Source organism: Mya arenaria, chromosome 3 (assembly GCF_026914265.1).
Source record: "Mya arenaria isolate MELC-2E11 chromosome 3, ASM2691426v1".
In the NCBI taxonomy this organism is placed as follows: Eukaryota; Metazoa; Mollusca; class Bivalvia; order Myida; family Myidae; genus Mya; species Mya arenaria.
The window spans coordinates 8,534,513-8,561,394 of NC_069124.1; the positions used below are offsets into that span (position 1 = coordinate 8,534,513).

The 26,882-nt window shown below is 42.3% G+C and overlaps 2 protein-coding genes across 2 annotated transcripts in view; one reads left to right on the forward strand and one right to left on the reverse strand.

Moving 5' to 3' along the window:
- Positions 1-8,966: 8,966 nt before the first annotated feature.
- On the reverse strand, positions 8,967-10,751 carry LOC128228835 (uncharacterized). The gene has a single exon (XM_052940345.1). It carries the CDS (start codon positions 10,749-10,751, stop codon positions 8,967-8,969), a length of 1,785 nt encoding a protein of 594 aa, XP_052796305.1.
- Positions 10,752-11,553: 802 nt separating this feature from the next.
- Positions 11,554-26,882, forward strand: part of LOC128228119 (inverted formin-2-like) — a 68,977-nt gene continuing 53,648 nt past the window's right edge. The window contains exon 1 of the mRNA XM_052939239.1: positions 11,554-11,701. The gene's annotated coding sequence lies outside the window, so the exon portion shown is untranslated. The remainder of the gene's footprint in view (positions 11,702-26,882) is intronic.

Genomic DNA, 26,882 nt, shown 5'->3' on the forward strand with positions numbered 1-26,882 from the left:
CTTCCGGGTGGCCGCGCAGTGCCGGGTGGTTTTGTCTTCGCGCCAAAAATAGCGGTGATTGGGCCTTAACTATGGTCCCTGGGGTGCGGGGGCATTTGGTGGGGATTTTACCAGCAGTTCGTCCCCGCAGGGCGTGGATTTTACCCGGGCTTGGCTGGACCGAAAGTCAAAGTCCCCGCTATTTCCCGGACCTGGGGGCCATGGTTACAGTTGACTGTTGCATTATGTTCCAGTTTTTGTTCTCCCACCACTGTAGTCACTGTAGTCAATTAAGCATAACTGTCGATCCCTCCAGAATGAATTAAGATTCATGGGCCTTGTATAATTAAAGTTAATGTGTAAACGAAAGATGGTAAAATTAAATTAAGAGTCTAACCTCCAGACTTAAACGATGTTTTAATTTGTTTCTGAAAGATGATAGCAAACGGCGTGCAATTTTAAGAAAATAATTCTGCTTCCAGACACGTTAATTACGTGTATGTTACTTAATTATGGTAATAAGTTGAACGATAACATTAATATCACCAAGTTAATTGATATTGAGAAACCTTGGCATGAAACTAATCCTCCGAGGAAAATTAAAGCTTATAACTCCCTAAATAAAAAATACACGTTCTAAAAATTTTCAAGCTAGTAAAAAAACTCAATATAACTGGAAATAAATAGGGAAATTAAGGCGTTAAAGAAATATTACTTTTAAAAACCCAATAATAAGAAAAATGACTTCATGGTTTAACTTTGGGTCTTTAATTTTCTTGTAGTTTTGACAGATTTCTAAACCAATATGTTTACCAAATCGTCACCTTAGTGCAAGAACTCAATATCTGCTTCTATTTCTATATGCAGTTATCGAGTTAATGCACTAAGGTAACGAAATGTTGTTCAAGCTACAAGCTATATACTTATCACTTACTAAGTAAAATTCGCAAATCATTGTAAGTATGTGTATAAATCTGTTTATGGATTCAAGTAACTGGTAACACTGCAATTTCATTGGCTGAAAATGGTGGTTTTACTCTTAGGAAAAAAAAAACACTTTTTGTTTCGCACCTACCCTCACCATTCCGGAACATCAGACGTTTCTTCCTTGACTAAGGTTATGAAAGAGGTTGTTTTATGGTAAGGTTTACGGCACTAAGTTTTCACTTTGGCTCAGAAAGTTCGCATAGGGTATTCCCAGAAATATACCAGTGTTTTTCTTAGCTTGTAGTTTCTTGACGCAATTACTTGTGAGCTCTCGCAGCAATTTTCCGCTCCCAATTTTATTAGAATCCATTGTCGTTTGCTTACTTCCTATTCATGTTTCACTAATTCATTTAAAACGTCATCCATTGGTTCAAAACTCACCACCATCGTCAATCAAATGTTACAGTACTCAGTGTGGACATACCACGTGGTTTGTGACGTCACTGAGTACTGTTGCAGCATGCCCGGTTAATGTTGACAGTTCTTCGTCTGTAATTTAAAAAAAAACAGTCTGGTCTGAATTCCAATTAAATTAACATGACATCTTACGACAGACCGGCAGACAGTTTATTGACTTGCACATAGTACATCGTCACAACAAAGATATTTTATAATACAATTTGTCAACGTGTATGAGCAGTGATAATAATAAACAATAATAAATACAAATTACAAACTACGAACATGAAGTAAAAAATAAATTAACAATCAATAAGAAGGTGAACATGGCTCATAAATGTTATAAAGTATTGACATTTAGTAAGCTTGATCTTATTTTTAGAGATTATTTAACAAAGATACATATTTTTTTAAATTCCATTCTGTAAGTTGAATTTGATAACTGGATATACGTAAACACTGACGGTTTTACAAATTTAGTATTTCTTTATATGTTTCTTTCTAAGAACATCAAAATAAGAACAGATACATGCAAAGTTAAACTCATCGTCGATTTCAAAAGAATAACAGCATTGACAGTACCTTTGACATCTAGGTATGTTATTTCTAGCATACTTATCAGTTTGAAATTGAAGTGGATGTACAGATACACGTTACATCGACTCAAGTATAATCTTAATCTTCCTGGTAAAATACACAAGTAAGTTTCATATTCTAAACAAAATTTGACTGTTCTATATATATCCAATACGCTACTACATGTATTTTCTACTATTCTGAACCAATCTTGTTTAAAAGTATCGAATAATCTACATCTAAATGCTTCTATGAATGTACATCAATATTGAGAACATTACCAAAGACGCGGCTAAAACCAAACTCATCTAACATCCTTTTAACATTATAAACCCAATTGCGACAACCTTAAGTACAATAATACACAGCTTGGTAACATGTATGTATATACGGTTTTGATAATAATATTGTCAGTGGAAAAAATCTTGAACTCATGTTTTAATATAATCATGTATGTATCTATGCAAATATTGAGGGTGTCTGCCTACGTCCCCGTATACACATGCATTACAAGCAGCTCTCAATATGTTTTCACAAAACTTTAAATGAATTCTCTCTTTATCCTTAAAATTAGTAAATCCCCAGACCTATGCTGGGTATTTTAAGATGGAGCCAACAAAAGGTTGACACATACTCTTGGGTTTTAAATCAAAATCGTGACAATTGAAAAACAAAACATTCAGTGCCTTACGGTCTTTTCCAATCAAATGTTCCTGGTTCAAATTAAAATTACCAGTATAATTTAATACAAGACTAATTTTGGTGCAAAGCATCAAAGACGCCGCGAATGTTTATGAAATATGACGGAAAGGAAGCATATGCAGTTAACCAGCATACCAAGTTTGAGTTACCAGGATACAAGCATTCTTCAGTTATTGAAAGAAAAATCGGATCTTAATCTCAAGGTCACCACTACCTTGACTTTCGACCAACTGACGTCAAAATAGTTAGGGTGCTGGTCATTTTGAGGGACCTCTTCCAAGCTCGGGGTCTATAGGCCTAAGCGTATTTCATTTATTGATAGTGAACTACGTATTTTCAGTTTAGTATTTCTGATATTTAAATAAAGTTCACATGATTGCATACTCAACAATTAGCAAAAATACAATGGTCTGAATAAACAAACTGTTCTGTATTGGGAGGAATGTAGAAGTTCATCAGGGCCCGTACTACAGCAGAATCTGAAGTAAATTTTGAATATTTTGCAGTTAATAATAAAATAAAGATATATTTCCAACATCATATTAGAACTTCAAGATGTTTTAACTGCTTTAGCATAGAAATAATAGTAGTATTCATTTATTTTACAATAATAATGTTGGCTGGTCCATTTTGATCACGTGGCCCTCCAAGTTACAACATTGAAACCTATTCCAAACGTCACGTCAACAACAACTAAATAATTAAAATAGTTAATCACTTGAATGTCCTGACCATTATAAGTCCATCTCGCGTTAGACATAAGCCCGCCTCTATATGCGCGAATATTTTTGAAACAAGACGAAAAGTTATATGCATAAGGGTCAGTCGTAAAGTTCCCGGACTTTGGTTATGATATCGAAACTGTTTGCCTTAAAACCAAAATAATACAACAGTACGGTAGACAAATGTATTTGGAAGTGGTGTGCAAATTTTACTGGAAACAAACAATATACATTAAAATAGCATCACCCTATTGCACATAACCATGAGTAACACGGAGCACTTGGCAGAGCAAAACTAACGCGACGTCACATTTACCGTTACGCATTTTCAAAATATTCGCCGCTCGCACGGACATGTTTTTGGTGTCTCTCGACCCACTTATCGATAGCATCCCTATTCCACACCGCGTCGTATCTCCGGATATGCGTCCGTGCAGCAATCACTAGTTCCTGTAGCGATTCGAACTTCCGGGCCCGAAGCTCACCCTTTAACCTTGGGAACAACGCGAAATCCATGGGAGCCAGGTCTGGACTGTATGGAGGATGCTGCAGACGCTCATATCCATGGAAGTCAATTGTCATAAGAGTCGTCGGCCCGATGACTTGGCGCGTTGTCCTGGTATAAAAATGAAATTCTCCAAATCGGCATATGGACGCTTCTTCCGTATGGCATCGGTCAAGTCCCGGCGAATTATCTGCAATAACTTAATTAAAAATCCATTTAACATTTTTGTCTTTTTCACTTTATCACAGTTTATAAATTATTATGATATCGCATAAAATACTTATAACAAAAAATAATGTTTTATCAAAATATCATTTTAGTATTAAGAAATAACATTTTACCTTCTGGTAGTACGTCTTGTTTACTGTCTGGTCAGATGGGACTGCGTACTGAAGTAGAACTCCGCGGCTCTCTATGAAGAAATGAAGAATATAAACATCGTCTTGTTCAGTGACTTAGACATGCGCGCTTTCTTTGGAGAAGGAGATTGCGAAGTTTTGCATACCAATGAGGCTATTTTTCTCTCGGGCTCGTTGTAGTGTAGCCACGTCTCATCATGCTACACATATTTCCTTTTCTGTTGAGCAACCTCGGCACCCAGCGCGCACATACTTGATTCATGTTGAGTTCATTTTTAAGAAATTTATGAACTGTCCCATGTGTCAAATCCGTGATGGGTGCTGCTGTTTCGTCAACCGACTTTCGATTGTCATCGGAAATTTCACGTGTAACAGCACGACCAGCTTTGTCGACTGTTGGCCGACCAGCTCTTGGGTTGTCTTTTAGAAGCATTTTTTTCAGAATTCAGAAAAAAGAAGATTAGGGTCGACGGTACAAATTCCGGGTAGGTCGGGTCTCTGGAACCACATATATTATTCAGTTTAGCCTAACAATTTTCTAGGCTTCTTGTTTGAAATTTGAGGCAGAATAATATAGGCAGTTTAAAATAGAGCAAGCCATAGTTTATGAGGCTTTTTTTCTTTTGGGGAAGTGATTTGTTATTGTTATAAACTCTTATTATATATTTTATATTAACAAAATGGAAACAAAAATATCGAGTGTTAAAGTGACAAATTAACCATAAAACATGAGCGACTAAATAGATGGCTTCCTAGAGTCGATTAAAGGGCATAACTTTAACAGAAATATGGGAATCGCCTTCCGGTTAAAATTTCACGATCATATATTTAACAGTATTAAAGTTATGACCACAGCAGATGACTACTCCAAAGATTTAGCAAAGATGTATATATTCATAAACGATAAAAATCGAAGCGAAATTTACGTTCAAAACAACATTGACTATTGCTGCTTTGTCGGAGCTTGTCGGAGGTCATGGCGGATAGCAACATCGGCTGATAATCCTCGTCGTATCTGGACGCTGACTGGTCAAAAGGTTATCGGGTGGTTGGTTTGATTGACAGGTCGCGTCATGTCAATTAATATTATCCTGATCATTTTCGTCGAAAAAAAAAACATCAAGCGGGATACCTTTACGCAATATTAATTAGTTGGGTACGTTAAATAATAGTTCTGTTTTGACAATATGTTCATATTTTAAATGATACTTTTGAACATGGACAAGAGATTTTGCTAAAAGGTCTACAATACGTTTATGCTTCACTTCACTAAGACTATCTCTAATCCACTTAGAATTTAGACTGGTTGGTATGCCAGAAATCGAACGCCTATAAAAATGTATTGTTTGATTTGTTATACTAAAGATATTCAAATGAGTTTTTATTTGGATATGTACTAGTTATGCTGTTGTTAAAAACTTTTGTATTTGCAATAATTGTTAAAGTCATTGTCCTTTTATTAATTTTTATACTTATATTTTGTCCGGCGTAAAACTTTGAGGTATTGACTTCAAACTTCATTCACAGATAAATCTCAATGAGGAAAAGTGCAGTACATAGAAACCATACCTCTGGATGCAGTATTTTTTAGCTATTGCCCATTCTTAATGTTCATACTTATTTTTTGTCCAGAGCATTACTTGAATTTTTTTTGAGATATTGGCTTCAAACTTCATACACAAATATATCTGACTTAGGAGAAGCGCACTGACAGAAACCATAATTCTGGGTGCATTTGCTTTTAGTTATAACTAAATGCTGAGTACAGGATGTGGTCCAGTATGCCCTCTCAGTACTAAAGAGAATGCTACTTAAGATTGATAGTTCGCTCAAGTCTGAGTGATGCACGTAATGTATAGTTATAACAGTTTTACTAGCATATAACATGCCTTGGATTTTGAAACTAGGATACCATACAAAGGAAAGCAGCAAACTAACATCGATAGACGATTTCTAATTTGTCTTTTAAAGATGCTAACACACAGCGTGCAGTTTCAAGAAAATAATTCCTCTTCAAGACAATGAAGCTGTTGGAAACTTTGACACAAATCTAATCAGGAATTCAAGATAGCATTTTAAAAAGATTAAATTCACTTTCCATAATGAAGCTGTCAAGTTAATTGAAGCTCTAATCAAATTCGTGTAAAGGAAAACATTGAGATACATTTATTTAAAAAGAAAAAAAAAATACATCATGTCATTGGAACATACGGAAGGAAAAACGTTAAAACTTAAATTTTTATGGTGATAAGTGTCTGTTTTAATTTTATTAACAAACTGCCATTGGCTTAAAGCATGTCAGCTCGTACATACAAAGATGGCCACACAGACGACAATTTGAGGGTGTTTATCATGGTGGATGGCATTAGGAAACACGTACTTGTATCCGTTCCAGAGGAAGCAGAGCATGCTCAACACAACTGTTGGTGTAAACATGAACATGTCGATGCCAATACCAGGGTTCTACTATGTTGCGTGAAGTTGAACATTTAGCCAAGGATTGCATCGGTAAAATACAATATCAAATCTAAAATATTTCACACGTGTAAAAACAGAAAAAAACATAGTCTTTTATAGGCCAAGAAATATTTTCATATTGTTTCTTTAGCAAAAAATATGTAGGAATTAATGTCACTTTCATGCTTGTTTCAATCGGTTTTGAACCGTGGTGACTCATAATTAAATTAAACTTTTATACGTGGCAAGTGAAAATAACTTAAAATCAAATCCCGCACTTTCTCCCGGAGAAACCAAATACATGTATGTACGATTGCTTTTCTTGGCATAATCTGGCCTTTGTCAGTTTGTTACTGTAAAAGTCTTAGTCATACATGTGTTAACGGTAATGATAGTAGCAAAATAATCTATAATTGTTCATTCTTAATCATCGATGTGTTATGGCATAATGTATGTATATGAATCGTCTTATTTTGACATTGGAAAGTCATAATTTAATTTATTTTTATTTCAACTAATTTACTTTATTTCCTCCGTTTCCATAACCCTCACTAACTACTTGCCGTTGTAATACAATTTGTTGGTGGTGTTTTTGCTGTTGTTGTTGTTGAAAGAAAAAAAATGCGTACCAGTAACAAATAATATATAAACTATATTGACGAATATTACAACTGTTGTTAGAAATGGGTATACATACTTACGTCAAATTACGGTACTGTTAGGTTGAAATACATAGGCGCGGTTAAGAGAATCTTTTAAAATATTGCAGCGAGCAAAAAGGCTGTTGTGGAATATATTCCCCAAATGTCCTTTTTTCAAAACTGTCTCTTGGTGTCTGACGGATTGATGTATTCCTACTAAGCAATGAGTTGGTTGTCATTCTGATCAGGTATAGACCTCTTATGTTGGAGTATTCACTTAAATTCCCATCGGGTTAATAGTCCGGCAGTCCAAGCATGGCCGTGTATAAGAAACGTTTTTGCATTTCTTGATAGGTTTCACCCATTTACCGCCTATAGAAGAATTAACTGATCCAATTTGCCTACCGGACTATATCAGGAAACTGACTGTCAAAGTAATGACTATTAATCATTTCGATATTTGACAAAACAATGTCAGTTGAAAAGTTGCTGTATGTGAAAGTGTATTACTTTAATTGTTAAAACGAAACACTCAAAGAAACACGTGGTAACTGATTTGTTAATGTTTATTCTGTTATGTTTTCGAATAGTCTCAAGTCGAGTTCAGATTAAAGGTTAAAAACTGAACAGCAAATTTTCATTTCATTTTTACTTTCTTTCGGACAGATCTTTGGTGGAGAACGTAGCTGAATTGCATGTTCAACGCAAATAATTAATTGAATGTTTTGCTATTTTTTACACGCATATCGTAAAAAAAGAATGGTTAAACGACGATGTTTGCTGTTATTTAATAAAAATGCTTTTCTGAGTCTGAATCTAGACTCGGGCTTGAGACTGGTCGTAATCATGGGCCCTGAGTTTGAGTCCAGACTCGGACTCCGGACTGGTCGTTAACAAAGGCCCTGAGTTTGAGTCCAGACTCGGACTTTGGACTGATCGTAAACAAATGCCCTGAGTTTGAGCCCAGACTCGGACTATGGACTGGTCGTAAACAAAGGCCCTGAGTTTGAGTCCAGACTCGGACTTGAGACTGGTCGTAAACAAAGGGCATGAGTTTGAGTCCAGACTCGGACTTGAGACTGGTCGTTAACAAAGGGCCTGAGTTTGTGTCCAGACTCGGACTTGAGACTGGTCGTAAACATAGGGCATGAGTTTGAGTCCAGACTCGGACTTGAGACTGGTCGTAAACAAAGGGCCTGAGTGTGAGTCCAGACTCGGACTTGAGACGGGCGTAGTTATGAACCCTCGTATACTTGTAAACGGAATGAGTTACCATCCAATAAAATTAGCTTAGAGAACAACAAGGGTATGCATAAACTGAACACTTTTACTAAGCACTAAAGTCACATCTATTATTGTACACTAAATGTCTTTGTATTAATCAAAACAAAGAATTCAATATCACATAATTTATGAAACGAATGTAGCTATGTATATATAATTATTATATATCCCTCTTACCATTTAAACACAATTCATCTTAAGGAGCCTGTATTAAAAACCATATTGCCGTTGTTGGCACCATTCAAGGGCTGTATTACCACATCCTGTACGATTTGGACACTGCAGGACATATAATTCTAGTCATAAGTAGTAAAAAGCACGATTCCTGTATGAGTACAAGACACAGTCTTCAATCTCATGTTTTAACTTCAATCTCTTTAAACCTGAATGACTGAACCTGATCCCAAAGTCCAATGATAAGTGTGGCGTCAATCTCTCTGTAAGACATTGTGTGAGGGCCGAACAGTTTCTCAGTATTCCTCAGTATTGTCTTTCCCTTGACGCCTTTGTCTGTTATCACCTGGATCATATCTTTGTCTCCCAGGTTGGCAAAAACGTAATCATCCTCATCGACAATAATCTTGAACGACCATGGGTTGTGCATCTCAGTAACGTTTGTTGATTTCGCGTATCCGAACTGCGACACGTTGTAGTCATAGACGATGTTTCCGTTCTTTTTCAAAATGCACGTGATTGTACGTTTAGCATCACCGTCGGCAACGTAAATCCTCTCACCGTCATGGCTTACAGCGAGATATGACGGCAACTCAAACAGATATGTCGTCTGCTCTGCTTCTGCTCCGATAATTTTCTTTGTATGCCCTCTTTTGTCAAGGATATGAATCTTTCCATGTCCTGGGTTATCGTGAACTGAAATGATGATGTCCTCCGCGCAGATGGCTACTCCCCAGCACATCCTCTCCGTCTGTATGGTGCGACCTTTTCTCAGACCTTCGTTTCCGTCAGCATTCAGGAACACCAGTTTCTTCGTGAACGGCAGCGTAGTGACAATCCAGTTAGCGTTGACCTCTGCAACGTCCCACGGTGCTCCGTCCAGCTTCAAATCATACTTGCAGGCAAGGTGTCGGTCCAGTAGCTTGACCTTGTTATTGTGTTTGTCGCATATGACCAGACTTCCGTCCTGTAAGAAAGTTGAGCCAGTAACCTCACAGTCGTGCTTTTCATCGTCGCCAGGCATGCGGACGGAGTGCACGAGCGTTTCAACGACTCGCATGTTTGGTTTGCGAAGCCTCTTGAGCTTCAAATGGTAGGTTTTTGGAACAATCAGCGTTTGCAAGTTTCCGAGGCATATTAGACGCTTCATGGATTCTATTAGTTCCCTCGCCGGTTGTAATTTTATTTCAACAGTTCTTGCATCTCTTTTTACATCTTTTAATACGCGTTTATACTCTTTAGCCTTCTTTGTCGCTTTGGTGAATGTAGCAAACGCCGCTAATGGCTCTTCTGTTTTTCTGACCTCAGTTACATTATCAACAACCTTTTCAAGAATTTCTACAGATTTCTCGCAAATGAGTTGATGTTCCTGTGTCAGGTTCACCTCAGCTGCGTGGAACTCATTCAATTCTTCGTGAATATCTTTCTCAAGCCTGTCTAGTAAAGTGTTGAACTCAGCTCGCAGCTCCCAAATTGTCTTCTGACACTTGTCTCTCTGTGAGTCAATATCATCTTTATCTTGCTTCCTCAACTCAAGAACGTTTTTAAAGTCATCAATTATCTTATTCAGTTTTCTCGCAACTTTGGTAAATTTCTGCTCCTCGATTTCGGTACTCTGGTAAAACTCTAGAGAAACAACACTTGGACAGATCTTGTGTTTCAAATCCTTGCAGTCTGCACATATGACGTCGTGATGTTCCTTGCAGAAGTACTGAACCGCGTTGTTCTCGTGAAACTCGCATGACGTCATCGTCGTCTTGACTGGTTTCGGCATGAGGACGCCATGGACGATTTTGTGACCCCGCGTCGCTTGGAACTTCCGGTGGAATTGTTCACATTTCTTGCACAGATATTCCCGGCACGTGCGACAAAACCCCTCCGCTTTAGTTTCATTGTTTTCAAATTTGCACGGATCGCAAGTGCGAGATTTAAAATCTAGTTGTGATTCTGTTTTTTCCTGCGACATGTTTGCAAACATGAAAATAAAGTTAACAAATGTTTGCGTTTAGAAACTCCAATTATATTTTTCTGTTACTTAATTGTCAATCGATCTGCATTGTCATGTATTTATTATCGGCAAAGCGGAACGCATGAAACAAAAGATCCCAATATATCGGAAACATATCGTTCATGACTAGTTTCGCTCAATTCAATCGAATGAACTTATTTATATAAATGTAATTATTTTATAATTTATTAATTTACCGTGAAGAAGTGATTTTTCTGTTCATTATTTTATAAAAATATTTTTGTGCATGAAATATCAGTAATAATTTGGGGCCTTTAACACCCAAAATAAAATTGTGATTCTTCTTTATGTCAAAATCGAAAAACAACAATAGGTTTAAGTTATGTTATACAATTTTTGGACATGGGGCAGAAACGAAATGCGTTCGGCGCAGCTCTGGTCTAGTTATCGCCCTTTTTATGTTTTAAGATTTCCCCCCATTATTTTACCTAATTAAGTAGGGTTAAACTTATCAATACCCTGAGGGAAATGAGCAAAAGGCCATTGCAAAGTTGATTACGACACTTTATGACCACGTTATCACGAGAGGTAAACATCCAATACCGAACTCAACCTGAAGAAATATTAAACCAGTAAACCTGATTTATGTTTATCATAAAAATACACCCCAATAGATGTCTAACAATATCATTGACATTCCTGAAATGACTATTTCACGGTGGTAATGTTACAGTGACTGTAAAGGAACATTAGCCCCTCATTACCTCCACCCCCTCCTTATATTCCTTGTATACAGGTGTAGAGCGATATTGTGATGCGCATTACCACATTAGATGGACTCGATACTTTACTATCGTCAATGTTCAATAATTTACCACAATCTATCACCATAGTGTAAAACGAATTTGACAATCTTATAGGACAGGAAGGAAATATAAACCTCACAGGTAAATGTTTCTATTATTTCTCATATTTACGTTTTTTAATTAGTTTTCATTGTATTGGTTACTAGAGTGGATGTGCACTATGGTACAGTTACTTACGTAACATGACAGTGATTAGATCATGAGATGACCACTGGTGATCCATACATGTATATCAGAAGTGAACAGCCTGACCCATGTGTACTACACTATACATGACATGTAGTGTCAGACAATCGCCCCACCTCTATAGAAGGCATATCACCCAATGTATCGAAAGGGAAATTAAAACCAACTATTGAAACTTAATATACCCTGGAAATATAAAAATACAATGAAATAGACGTAAACAACTTTTGTTCCAACCATGCACATGTAGGAAATGAATTTGCGCAAAAGTTGTTTATACTAAACGCTCTTGATTTTTTGTCGATTACTTATATTCTGAAATCAATCACAATATACGAGTTCGTATAATTTTAACAGATACTGAAATGGAAGCAAAAATGCTTATTTTCTTTGACACCTAATAGTATTGATTTAACATTTAATGAGTAATTAATAATTATATTCCATTAAGTTCATAAGCCATGACATTTTTGTTTAAACCTTAATCATTCAATTGTCAAATAATTACCAGATGCATTTCATTCAAATACGAATGTATGCGTTTAAGGAGTGCACAACTTTTACAGTGTTTAAGGAGTGCACAAATATTTACATTGAACACATGCCAACAAATACGGGAAGACAATTATTTAATGACAGTGAAATATTTTATGATCGACTTACTTCCCCTAATTCGATGTCTACTTATACTCAAATTTTATTTGATTTAATGCATTATCATGTTTAACTCATTTTACTGTAGTGTTAAAGACAACAAATCACATGATTTTGGTACAAATAAAAAATCATAAGCCTTTATAAATGTTTTTTTTTTATATATTAAAAGCTACGTGACTACATGTTCCTTGCTGGAAAAAGCGCCAAAACATCGCTTATATATTTTATCTGTACCTAAATTATAAGTATTTTTTTTATTTTTAACAGTTATCTCAAGTATCAGTATGAGTTAAACACGATAAGGCATTGTTTGCATCAACCTTTCTTATGAGCTTTTAAAAAAAGAGGGAGCCATTTCGGTGAACAACCCGATTAAGCACAAAGCCATACTTCCTGTTTGGTGTATTGTGTAAATAGCTTGTGGCGTAAAGGGCGCCAAATGTGTTGTTCTTAGAACCACGCTGATTTCCAGTGGATCTGCTCATACCACTTTGAGTGCCATAGGTCTGGTTATACCACATTGAGTGTCAGGGGTCTGGTACATTGAGTGTCAGGGGTCTGGTTATACCACATTGAGTGTCAGGGGTCTGGTACATTGAGTGTCAGGGGTCTGGTTATACCACATTGAGTGTCAGGGGTCTGGTTATACCACATTGAGTGTCAGGGGTCTGGTTATACCACATTGAGTGTCAGGGGTCTGGTTATACCACATTGAGTGTCAGGGGTCTGGTTATACCACATTGAGAGTCAGGGGTCTGGTCATACCACATTGAGTGTCAGGGGTCTGGTACATTGAGTGTCAGGGGTCTGGTTATACCACATTGAGTGTCAGGGGTCTGGTTATACCACATTGAGTGTCAGGGGTCTGGTACATTGAGTGTCAGGGGTCTGGTTATACCACATTGAGTGTCAGGGGTCTGGTACATTGAGTGTCAGGGGTCTGGTTATACCACATTGAGTGTCAGGGGTCTGGTTATACCACATTGAGTGTCAGTTGTCTGGTTATACCACATTGAGTGTCAGTGGTCTGGTTATACCACATTGAGTGTCAGGGGTCTGGTACATTGAGTGTCAGGGGTCTGGTTATACCACATTGAGTGTCAGGGGTCTGGTACATTGAGTGTCAGGGGTCTGGTTATACCACATTGAGTGTCAGGGGTCTGGTTATACCACATTGAGTGTCAGGGGTCTGGTTATACCACATTGAGTGTCAGGGGTCTGGTCATACCACATTGAGTGTCAGGGGTCTGGTACATTGAGTGTCAGGGGTCTGGTTATACCACATTGAGTGTCAGGGGTCTGGTTATACCACATTGAGTGTCAGGGGTCTGGTACATTGAGTGTCAGGGGTCTGGTTATACCACATTGAGTGTCAGGGGTCTGGTACATTGAGTGTCAGGGGTCTGGTTATACCACATTGAGTGTCAGGGGTCTGGTACATTGAGTGTCAGGGGTCTGGTTATACCACATTGAGTGTCAGGGGTCTGGTTATACCAAATTGAGTGTCAGTGGTCTGGTTATACCACATTGAGTGTCAGTGGTCTGGTTATACCACATTGAGTGTCAGGGGTCTGGTTATACCACATTGAGTGTCAGTGGTCTGGTTATACCACATTGAGTGTCAGGGGTCTGGTTATACCACATTGAGTGTCAGTGGTCTGGTTATACTACATTGAGTGTCAGGGGTCTGGTTATACCACATTGAGTGTCAGGGGTCTGGTCATACCACATTGAGTGTCAGTGGTCTGGTTATACCATATTGAGTGTCAGTGGTCTGGTTATACCACATTGAGTGTCAGGGGTCTGGTCATACCACATTGAGTGTCAGTGGTCTGGTCATACCACATTGAGTGTCAATGGTCTGGTTATACCATATTGAGTGTCAGTGGTCTGGTTATACCACATTGAGTGTCAGGGGTCTGGTCATACCACATTGAGTGTCAGGGGTCTGGTACATTGAGTGTCAGGGGTCTGTTTATACCACATTGAGTGTCAGTGGTCTGGTTATACCACATTGAGTGTCAGGGGTCTGGTTATACCACATTGAGTGTCAGGGGTCTGGTTATACCACATTGAGTGTCAGTGGTCTGGTTATACCACATTGAGTGTCAGGGGTCTGGTTATACCACATTGAGTGTCAGTGGTCTGGTTATACCACATTGAGTGTCAGGGGTCTGATACATTGAGTGTCAGGGGTCTGGTTATACCACATTGAGTGTCAGGGGTCTGGTACATTGAGTGTCAGGGGTCTGGTTATACCACATTGAGTGTCAGGGGTCTGGTACATTGAGTGTCAGGGGTCTGGTTATACCACATTGAGTGTCAGGGGTCTGGTTATACCACATTGAGTGTCAGGGGTCTGGTTATACCACATTGAGAGTCAGGGGTCTGGTCATACCACATTGAGTGTCAGGGGTCTGGTACATTGAGTGTCAGGGGTCTGGTTATACCACATTGAGTGTCAGGGGTCTGGTTATACCACATTGAGTGTCAGGGGTCTGGTACATTGAGTGTCAGGGGTCTGGTTATACCACATTGAGTGTCAGGGGTCTGGTACATTGAGTGTCAGGGTCTGGTTATACCACATTGAGTGTCAGGGGTCTGGTACATTGAGTGTCAGGGGTCTGGTTATACCACATTGAGTGTCAGGGGTCTGGTTATACCACATTGAGTGTCAGTTGTCTGGTTATACCACATTGAGTGTCAGTGGTCTGGTTATACCACATTGAGTGTCAGGGGTCTGGTACATTGAGTGTCAGGGGTCTGGTTATACCACATTGAGTGTCAGGGGTCTGGTACATTGAGTGTCAGGGGTCTGGTTATACCACATTGAGTGTCAGGGGTCTGGTTATACCACATTGAGTGTCAGGGGTCTGGTTATACCACATTGAGAGTCAGGGGTCTGGTCATACCACATTGAGTGTCAGGGGTCTGGTACATTGAGTGTCAGGGGTCTGGTTATACCACATTGAGTGTCAGGGGTCTGGTCATACCACATTGAGTGTCAGGGGTCTGGTACATTGAGTGTCAGGGGTCTGGTTATACCACATTGAGTGTCAGGGGTCTGGTTATACCACATTGAGTGTCAGGGGTCTGGTACATTGAGTGTCAGGGGTCTGGTTATACCACATTGAGTGTCAGGGGTCTGGTTATACCAAATTGAGTGTCAGTGGTCTGGTTATACCACATTGAGTGTCAGTGGTCTGGTTATACCACATTGAGTGTCAGGGGTCTGGTTATACCACATTGAGTGTCAGTGGTCTGGTTATACCACATTGAGTGTCAGGGGTCTGGTTATACCACATTGAGTGTCAGTGGTCTGGTTATACTACATTGAGTGTCAGGGGTCTGGTTATACCACATTGAGTGTCAGGGGTCTGGTCATACCACATTGAGTGTCAGTGGTCTGGTCATACCACATTGAGTGTCAGTGGTCTGGTTATACCATATTGAGTGTCAGTGGTCTGGTTATACCACATTGAGTGTCAGGGGTCTGGTCATACCACATTGAGTGTCAGGGGTCTGGTACATTGAGTGTCAGGGGTCTGTTTATACCACATTGAGTGCCAGTGGTCTGGTTATACCACATTGAGTGTCAGGGGTCTGGTTATACCACATTGAGTGTCAGTGGTCTGGTTATACCACATTGAGTGTCAGGGGTCTGGTTATACCACATTGAGTGTCAGTGGTCTGGTTATACCACATTGAGTGTCAGGGGTCTGGTACATTGAGTGTCAGGGGTCTGGTTATACCACATTGAGTGTCAGGGGTCTGGTACATTGAGTGTCAGGGGTCTGGTTATACCACATTGAGTGTCAGGGGTCTGGTACATTGAGTGTCAGGGGTCTGGTTATACCACATTGAGTGTCAGGGGTCTGGTTATACCACATTGAGTGTCAGGGGTCTGGTTATACCACATTGAGAGTCAGGGGTCTGGTCATACCACATTGAGTGTCAGGGGTCTGGTACATTGAGTGTCAGGGGTCTGGTTATACCACATTGAGTGTCAGGGGTCTGGTTATACCACATTGAGTGTCAGGGGTCTGGTACATTGAGTGTCAGGGGTCTGGTTATACCACATTGAGTGTCAGGGGTCTGGTACATTGAGTGTCAGGGGTCTGGTTATACCACATTGAGTGTCAGGGGTCTGGTACATTGAGTGTCAGGGGTCTGGTTATACCACATTGAGTGTCAGGGGTCTGGTTATACCACATTGAGTGTCAGTTGTCTGGTTATACCACATTGAGTGTCAGTGGTCTGGTTATACCACATTGAGTGTCAGGGGTCTGGTACATTGAGTGTCAGGGGTCTGGTTATACCACATTGAGTGTCAGGGGTCTGGTACATTGAGTGTCAGGGGTCTGGTTATACCACATTGAGTGTCAGGGGTCTGGTTATACCACATTGAGTGTCAGGGGTCTGGTTATACCACATTGAGAGTCAGGGGTCTGGTCATACCACATTGAGTGTCAGGGGTCTGGTATATTGAGTGTCAGGGGTCTGGTTATACCACATTGAGTGTCAGGGGTCTGGTTATACCACATTGAGTGTCAGGGGTCTGGTACATTGAGTGTCAGGGGTCTGGTTATACCACATTGAGTGTCAGGGGTCTGGTTATACCACATTGAGTGTCAGGGGTCTGGTACATTGAGTGTCAGGGGTCTGGTTATACCACATTGAGTGTCAGGGGTCTGGTTATACCAAATTGAGTGTCAGTGGTCTGGTTATACCACATTGAGTGTCAGGGGTCTGGTTATACCACATTGAGTGTCAGGGGTCTGGTTATACCACATTGAGTGTCAGTGGTCTGGTTATACCACATTGAGTGTCAGGGGTCTGGTTATACCACATTGAGTGTCAGTGGTCTGGTTATACTACATTGAGTGTCAGGGGTCTGGTTATACCACATTGAGTGTCAGGGGTCTGGTCATACCACATTGAGTGTCAGTGGTCTGGTCATACCACATTGAGTGTCAGTGGTCTGGTTATACCACATTGAGTGTCAGTGGTCTGGTTATACCACATTGAGTGTCAGGGGTCTGGTCATACCACATTGAGTGTCAGGGGTCTGGTACATTGAGTGTCAGGGGTCTGTTTATACCACATTGAGTGTCAGTGGTCTGGTTATACCACATTGAGTGTCAGGGGTCTGGTTATACCACATTGAGTGTCAGGGGTCTGGTTATACCACATTGAGTGTCAGTGGTCTGGTTATACCACATTGAGTGTCAGGGGTCTGGTTATACCACATTGAGTGCCAGGGTCTGGTCATACCACATTGAGTGTCAGGGGTCTGGTCATACCACATTGAGTGTCAGGGGTCTGGTTATACCATATTGAGTGTCAGTGGTCTGGTTATACCACATTGAGTGTCAGGGGTCTGGTCATACCACATTGAGTGTCATGGGTCTGGTACATTGAGTGTCAGGGGTCTGGTTATACCACATTGAGTGTCAGGGGTGTGGTTATACCACATTGAGTGTCAGGGGTCTGGTTATACCACATTGAGTGTCAGTGGTCTGGTCATACCACATTGAGTGTCAGTGGTCTGGTTATACCACATTGAGTGTCAGTGGTCTGGTTATACCACATTGAGTGTCAGGGGTCTGGTTATACCACATTGAGTGTCAGGGGTCTGGTATACCACATTGAGTGTCATGGGTCTGGTTATACGACATTGAGTGTCAGTGGTCTGGTTATACCACATTGAGTGTCAGTGGTCTGGTTATACCACATTGAGTGTCAGGGGTCTGGTTATACCACATTGAGTGTCAGGGGTCTGGATATTCCACATTGAGTGTCAGGGGTCTGGTTATACCACATTGAGTGTCAGGGGTCTGGTTATACCACATTGAGTGTCAGTGGTCTGGTTATACCACATTGAGTGTCAGGGGTCTGGTCATAGCACATTGAGTGTCAGTGGTCTGGTCATAAAGCACTGAGTGTCAGTGGTCTGGTCATACCGCACTGAGTGTCAGTGGTCTTGTTATACCACATTGAGTGTCAGGGGTCTGGTTATACCACATTGAGTGTCAGTGGTCTGGTTATACCACATTGAGTGTCAGTGGTCTGGTTATACCACATTGAGTGTCAGGGGTCTGGTTATACCACATTGAGTGTCAGTGGTCTGGTTATACCACATTGAGTGTCAGGGGTCTGGTCATAGCACATTGAGTGTCAGTGGTCTGGTCATAAAGCACTGAGTGTCAGTGGTCTGGTCATACCGCACTGAGTGTCAGTGGTCTTGTTATACCACATTGAGTGTCAGGGGTCTGGTTATACCACATTGAGTGTCAGTGGTCTGGTTATACCACATTGAGTGTCAGTGGTCTGGTTATACCACATTGAGTGTCAGGGGTCTGGTTTTACCACATTGAGTGTCAGGGGTCTGGTTATACCACATTGAGTGTCAGGGGTCTGGATATTCCACATTGAGTGTCAGGGGTCTGGTTATACCACATTGAGTGTCAGGGGTCTGGTTATACCACATTGAGTGTCAGTGGTCTGGTTATACCACATTGAGTGTCAGGGGTCTGGTCATAGCACATTGAGTGTCAGTGGTCTGGTCATAAAGCACTGAGTGTCAGTGGTCTGGTCATACCGCACTGAGTGTCAGTGGTCTTGTTATACCACATTGAGTGTCAGGGGTCTGGTTATACCACATTGAGTGTCAGTGGTCTGGTTATACCACATTGAGTGTCAGTGGTCTGGTTATACCACATTGAGTGTCAGGGGTCTGGTTATACCACATTGAGTGTCAGGGGTCTGGTATACCACATTGAGTGTCAGTGGTCTGGTTATACCACATTGAGTATCAGTGGTCTGGTCATACCGCACTGAGTGGTTATACCACATTGAGTGTCAGTGTACTGGTTATGCCACATTGAGTATCAGTGGTCTGGTTATACCACACTGAGTGGCAATACCACATTGAGTGTCAGGGGTCTGGTTATACCACATTGAGTGTCAGGGGTCTGGTTATACCGCACTGAGTGTCAGTGGTCTGGTTATACCACATTGAGTGTCAGTGGTCTGGTCATACCGCACTGAGTGTCAGTGGTCTGGTATACCACATTGAGTGTCAGTGGTCTGGTTATACCACATTGAGTGTCAGTGGTCTGGTTATACCACATTGAGTGTCAGTGGTCTGGTCATACCGCACTGAGTGTCAGTGGTCTGGTATACCACACTGAGTGTCAGGGGTCTGGGCATACCACATTGAGTGTCAGTGGTCTGGTTATACCACATTGAGTGTCAGTGGTCTGGTCATACCACATTGAGTGTCAGGGGTCTGGTTATACCACATTGAGTGTCAGGGGTCTGGTTATACCACATTGAGTGTCAGGGGTCTGGATATTCCACATTGAGTGTCAGGGGTCTGGTTATACCACATTGAGTGTCAGGGGTCTGGTTATACCACATTGAGTGTCAGTGGTCTGGTTATACCACATTGAGTGTCAGGGGTCTGGTCATAGCACATTGAGTGTCAGTGGTCTGGTCATAAAGCACTGAGTGTCAGTGGTCTGGTCATACCGCACTGAGTGTCAGTGGTCTTGTTATACCACATTGAGTGTCAGGGGTCTGGTTATACCACATTGAGTGTCAGTGGTCTGGTTATACCACATTGAGTGTCAGTGGTCTGGTTATACCACATTGAGTGTCAGGGGTCTGGTTATACCACATTGAGTGTCAGTGGTCTGGTTATACCACATTGAGTGTCAGGGGTCTGGTCATAGCACATTGAGTGTCAGTGGTCTGGTCATAAAGCACTGAGTGTCAGTGGTCTGGTCATACCGCACTGAGTGTCAGTGGTCTTGTTATACCACATTGAGTGTCAGGGGTCTGGTTATACCACATTGAGTGTCAGTGGTCTGGTTATACCACATTAAGTGTCAGTGGTCTGGTTATACCACATTGAGTGTCAGGGGTCTGGTTATACCACATTGAGTGTCAGGGGTCTGGTTATACCACATTGAGTGTCAGGGGTCTGGATATTCCACATTGAGTGTCAGGGGTCTGGTTATACCACATTGAGTGTCAGGGGTCTGGTTATACCACATTGAGTGTCAGTGGTCTGGTTATACCACATTGAGTGTCAGGGGTCTGGTCATAGCACATTGAGTGTCAGTGGTCTGGTCATAAAGCACTGAGTGTCAGTGGTCTGGTCATACCGCACTGAGTGTCAGTGGTCTTGTTATACCACATTGAGTGTCAGGGGTCTGGTTATACCACATTGAGTGTCAGTGGTCTGGTTATACCACATTGAGTGTCAGGGGTCTGGTTATACCACATTGAGTGTCAGGGGTCTGGTTATACCACATTGAGTGTCAGGGGTCTGGTATACCACATTGAGTGTCAGTGGTCTGGTTATACCACATTGAGTATCAGTGGTCTGGTCATACCGCACTGAGTGGTTATACCACATTGAGTGTCAGTGTACTGGTTATGCCACATTGAGTATCAGTGGTCTGGTTGTACCACACTGAGTGGCAATACCACATTGAGTGTCAGGGGTCTGGTTATACCACATTGAGTGTCAGGGGTCTGGTTATACCGCACTGAGTGTCAGTGGTCTGGTTATACCACATTGAGTGTCAGTGGTCTGGTCATACCGCACTGAGTGTCAGTGGTCTGGTATACCACATTGAGTGTCAGTGGTCTGGTTATACCACATTGAGTGTCAGTGGTCTGGTTATACCACATTGAGTGTCAGTGGTCTGGTCATACCGCACTGAGTGTCAGTGGTCTGGTATACCACACTGAGTGTCAGGGGTCTGGGCATACCACATTGAGTGTCAGTGGTCTGGTTATACCACATTGAGTGTCAGTGGTCTGGTCATACCACATTGAGTGTCAGGGGTCTGGTTATACCACATTGAGAGTCAGTGGTCTGGTCATAGCACATTGAGTATCAGTGGTCTGGTTATACCACACTGAGTGTCAGTGGTCTGGTATACCACATTGAGTGTCAGTGGTCTGGTTATACCACATTGAGTGTCAGTGGTCTGGTTATACCACATTGAGTGTCAGGGGTCTGGTCATACCACATTGAGTGTCAGGGGTCTGGTTATACCATATTGAGTGTCAGTGGTCTGGTCATACCACATTGAGTGTCAGGGGTCTGGTTATACCACATTGAGAGTCAGTGGTCTGGTCATAGCACATTGAGTATCAGTGGTCTGGTTATACCACACTGAGTGTCAGTGGTCTGGTTATACCATATTGAGTGTCAGTGGTCTGGTTATACCACATTGAGTGTCAGTGGTCTGGTCATACCGCACTGCGTGTCAGTGGTCTGTTCATACCGCACTGCGTGTCAGTGGTCTGGTTATACCACATTGAGTGTCAGTGGTCTGGTTATACCACATTGAGTGTCAGTGGTCTGGTCATAGCACATTGAGTGTCAGTGGTCTGGTTATACCACATTGAGTGTCAGTGGTCTGGTCTTACCACACTGCGTGTCAGTGGTCTGGTTATACCGCACTGAGTGTCAGTGGTCTGGTTATACCACATTGAGTGTCAGTGGTCTGGTCATACCACATTGAGTGTCAGTGGTCTGGTATACCACATTGAGTGTCAGGGGTCTGGTTATACCGCACTGAGTGTCAGTGGTCTGGTCTTACCACACTGAGTGTCAGTGGTCTGGTCATACCGCACTGAGTGTCAGTGGTCTGGTTATACCACATTGAGTGTCAGTGGTCTGGTTATAACACATTGAGTGTCAGTGGTCTGGTCATACCGCACTGCGTGTCAGTGGTCTGGTTATACCACATTGAGTATCAGTGGTCTGGTTATACCACACTGAGTGTCAATGCCACATTGAGTGTCAGGGGTCTGGTTATACCACATTGAGTGTCAGTGTACTGGTTATGCCACATTGAGTGTCAGGGGTCTGGTTATACCAAATTGAGTGTCAGTGGTCTGGTTATACCACATTGAGTGTCAGTGGTCTGGTTATACCACATTGAGTGTCAGGGGTCTGGTTATACCACATTGAGTGTCAGTGGTCTGGTTATACCACATTGAGTGTCAGGGGTCTGGTTATACCACATTGAGTGTCAGTGGTCTGGTTATACTACATTGAGTGTCAGGGGTCTGGTTATACCACATTGAGTGTCAGGGGTCTGGTCATACCACATTGAGTGTCAGTGGTCTGGTCATACCACATTGAGTGTCAGTGGTCTGGTTATACCATATTGAGTGTCAGTGGTCTGGTTATACCACATTGAGTGTCAGGGGTCTGGTCATACCACATTGAGTGTCAGGGGTCTGGTACATTGAGTGTCAGGGGTCTGTTGATACCACATTGAGTGTCAGTGGTCTGGTTATACCACATTGAGTGTCAGGGGTCTGGTTATACCACATTGAGTGTCAGTGGTCTGGTTATACCACATTGAGTGTCAGTGGTCTGGTTATACCACATTGAGTGTCAGGGGTCTGGTTATACCACATTGAGTGTCAGTGGTCTGGTTATACCACATTGAGTGTCAGGGGTCTGGTTATACCACATTGAGTGTCAGTGGTCTGGTTATACCACATTGAGTGTCAGGGGTCTGGTTATACCACATTGAGTGTCAGGGTCTGGTCATACCACATTGAGTGTCAGGGGTCTGGTCATACCACATTGAGTGTCAGGGGTCTGGTTATACCATATTGAGTGTCAGTGGTCTGGTTATACCACATTGAGTGTCAGGGGTCTGGTCATACCACATTGAGTGTCATGGGTCTGGTACATTGAGTGTCAGGGGTCTGGTTATACCACATTGAGTGTCAGGGGTCTGGTTATACCATATTGAGTGTCAGTGGTCTGGTTATACCACATTGAGTGTCAGGGGTCTGGTCATACCACATTGAGTGTCATGGGTCTGGTACATTGAGTGTCAGGGGTCTGGTTATACCACATTGAGTGTCAGGGGTGTGGTTATACCACATTGAGTGTCAGGGGTCTGGTTATACCACATTGAGTGTCAGTGGTCTGGTCATACCACATTGAGTGTCAGTGGTCTGGTTATACCACATTGAGTGTCAGTGGTCTGGTTATACCACATTGAGTGTCAGGGGTCTGGTTATACCACATTGAGTGTCAGGGGTCTGGTATACCACATTGAGTGTCATGGGTCTGGTTATACGACATTGAGTGTCAGTGGTCTGGTTATACCACATTGAGTGTCAGTGGTCTGGTTATACCACATTGAGTGTCAGGGGTCTGGTTATACCACATTGAGTGTCAGGGGTCTGGATATTCCACATTGAGTGTCAGGGGTCTGGTTATACCACATTGAGTGTCAGGGGTCTGGTTATACCACATTGAGTGTCAGTGGTCTGGTTATACCACATTGAGTGTCAGGGGTCTGGTCATAGCACATTGAGTGTCAGTGGTCTGGTCATAAAGCACTGAGTGTCAGTGGTCTGGTCATACCGCACTGAGTGTCAGTGGTCTTGTTATACCACATTGAGTGTCAGGGGTCTGGTTATACCACATTGAGTGTCAGTGGTCTGGTTATACCACATTGAGTGTCAGTGGTCTGGTTATACCACATTGAGTGTCAGGGGTCTGGTTATACCACATTGAGTGTCAGGGGTCTGGTATACCACATTGAGTGTCAGTGGTCTGGTTATACCACATTGAGTATCAGTGGTCTGGTCATACCGCACTGAGTGGTTATACCACATTGAGTGTCAGTGTACTGGTTATGCCACATTGAGTATCAGTGGTCTGGTTATACCACACTGAGTGGCAATACCACATTGAGTGTCAGGGGTCTGGTTATACCACATTGAGTGTCAGGGGTCTGGTTATACCGCACTGAGTGTCAGTGGTCTGGTTATACCACATTGAGTGTCAGTGGTCTGGTCATACCGCACTGAGTGTCAGTGGTCTGGTTATACCACATTGAGTGTCAGTGGTCTGGTTATACCACATTGAGTGTCAGTGGTCTGGTTATACCACATTGAGTGTCAGTGGTCTGGTCATACCGCACTGAGTGTCAGTGGTCTGGTATACCACACTGAGTGTCAGGGGTCTGGGCATACCACATTGAGTGTCAGTGGTCTGGTTATACCACATTGAGTGTCAGTGGTCTGGTCATACCACATTGAGTGTCAGGGGTCTGGTTATACCACATTGAGAGTCAGTGGTCTGGTCATAGCACATTGAGTATCAGTGGTCTGGTTATACCACACTGAGTGTCAGTGGTCTGGTATACCACATTGAGTGTCAGTGGTCTGGTTATACCACATTGAGTGTCAGTGGTCTGGTTATACTACATTGAGTGTCAGGAGTCTGGTCATACCACATTGAGTGTCAGGGGTCTGGTTATACCATATTGAGTGTCAGTGGTCTGGTCATACCACATTGAGTGTCAGGGGTCTGGTTATACCACATTGAGAGTCAGTGGTCTGGTCATAGCACATTGAGTATCAGTGGTCTGGTTATACCACACTGAGTGTCAGTGGTCTGGTTATACCATATTGAGTGTCAGTGGTCTGGTTATACCACATTGAGTGTCAGTGGTCTGGTCATACCGCACTGCGTGTCAGTGGTCTGTTCATACCGCACTGCGTGTCAGTGGTCTGGTTATACCACATTGAGTGTCAGTGGTCTGGTTATACCACATTGAGTGTCAGTGGTCTGGTCATAGAACATTGAGTGTCAGTGGTCTGGTTATACCACATTGAGTGTCAGTGGTCTGGTCATACCGCACTGCGTGTCAGTGGTCTGTTCATACCGCACTGCGTGTCAGTGGTCTGGTTATACCACATTGAGTGTCAGTGGTCTGGTTATACCACATTGAGTGTCAGTGGTCTGGTCATAGCACATTGAGTGTCAGTGGTCTGGTTATACCACATTGAGTGTCAGTGGTCTGGTCTTACCACACTGCGTGTCAGTGGTCTGGTTATACCGCACTGAGTGTCAGTGGTCTGGTTATACCACATTGAGTGTCAGTGGTCTGGTCATACCACATTGAGTGTCAGTGGTCTGGTATACCACATTGAGTGTCAGGGGTCTGGTTATACCGCACTGAGTGTCAGTGGTCTGGTCTTACCACACTGAGTGTCAGTGGTCTGGTCATACCGCACTGAGTGTCAGTGGTCTGGTTATACCACATTGAGTGTCAGTGGTCTGGTTATAACACATTGAGTGTCAGTGGTCTGGTCATACCGCACTGCGTGTCAGTGGTCTGGTTATACCACATTGAGTATCAGTGGTCTGGTTATACCACACTGAGTGTCAATGCCACATTGAGTGTCAGGGGTCTGGTTATACCACATTGAGTGTCAGTGTACTGGTTATGCCACATTGAGTATCAGTGGTCTGGTCATAGCACATTGAGTGTCAGGGGTCTGGTTATACCACATTGAGTGTCAGTGTACTGGTTATGCCACATTGAATATCAGTGGTCTGGTCATACCGCACTGAGTGTCAATACCACATTGAGTGTCAGGGGTCGGGTTATGCCACATTGAGTGTCAGTGGTCTGGTCATACCGCACTGAGTGGTTATACCACATTGAGTGTCAGTGTACTGGTTATGCCACATTGAGTATCAGTGGTCTGGTTATACCACACTGAGTGTCAATACCACATTGAGTGTCAGGGGTCTGGTTATACCACATTGAGTGTCAGTGTACTGGTTATGCCACATTGAGTATCAGTGGTCTAGTCATACCACATTGAGTATCATTGGTCTGGTCATACCACATTGAGTGTCAGTGGTCTGGTCATAGCACATTGAGTATAAGTGGTCTGGTCATACCACATTTAGCGTCAGTGGACTGGTTATACCACATTGAGTATCAGTGGTCTGGTCATACCGCACTGAGTGTCAGTGGTCTGGTCATACCGCACTGAGTGTCAGTGGTCTGGTCATACCGCACTGAGTGTCAGTGGTCTGGTCATACCGCACTGAGTGTCAGTGGTCTGGTCATACCACATTGAGTGTCAGTGGTCTGGTCATACCGCACTGAGTGTCAGTGGTCTGGTCATACCGCACTGAGTGTCAGTGGTCTGGTCATACCGCACTGAGTGTCAGTGGTCTGGTCATACCACATTGAGTGTCAGTGGTCTGGTCATACCGCACTGCGTGTCAGTGGTCTGGTTATACCACATTGAGTATCAGTGGTCTGGTTATACCACACTGAGTGTCAATACCACATTGAGTGTCAGGGGTCTTGTTATACCACATTGAGTGTCAGTGTACTGGTTATGCCACATTGAGTATCAGTGGTCTGGTCATAGCACTTTGAGTGTCAGTGGTCTGGTTATACCACATTGAGTGTCAGTGTACTGGTTATGCCACATTGAGTATTAGTGGTCTGGTCATACCGCACTGAGTGTCAATACCACATTGAGTGTTAGGGGTCTGGTTATGCCACATTGAGTGTCAGTGGTCTGGTCATACCGCACTGAGTGGTTATAC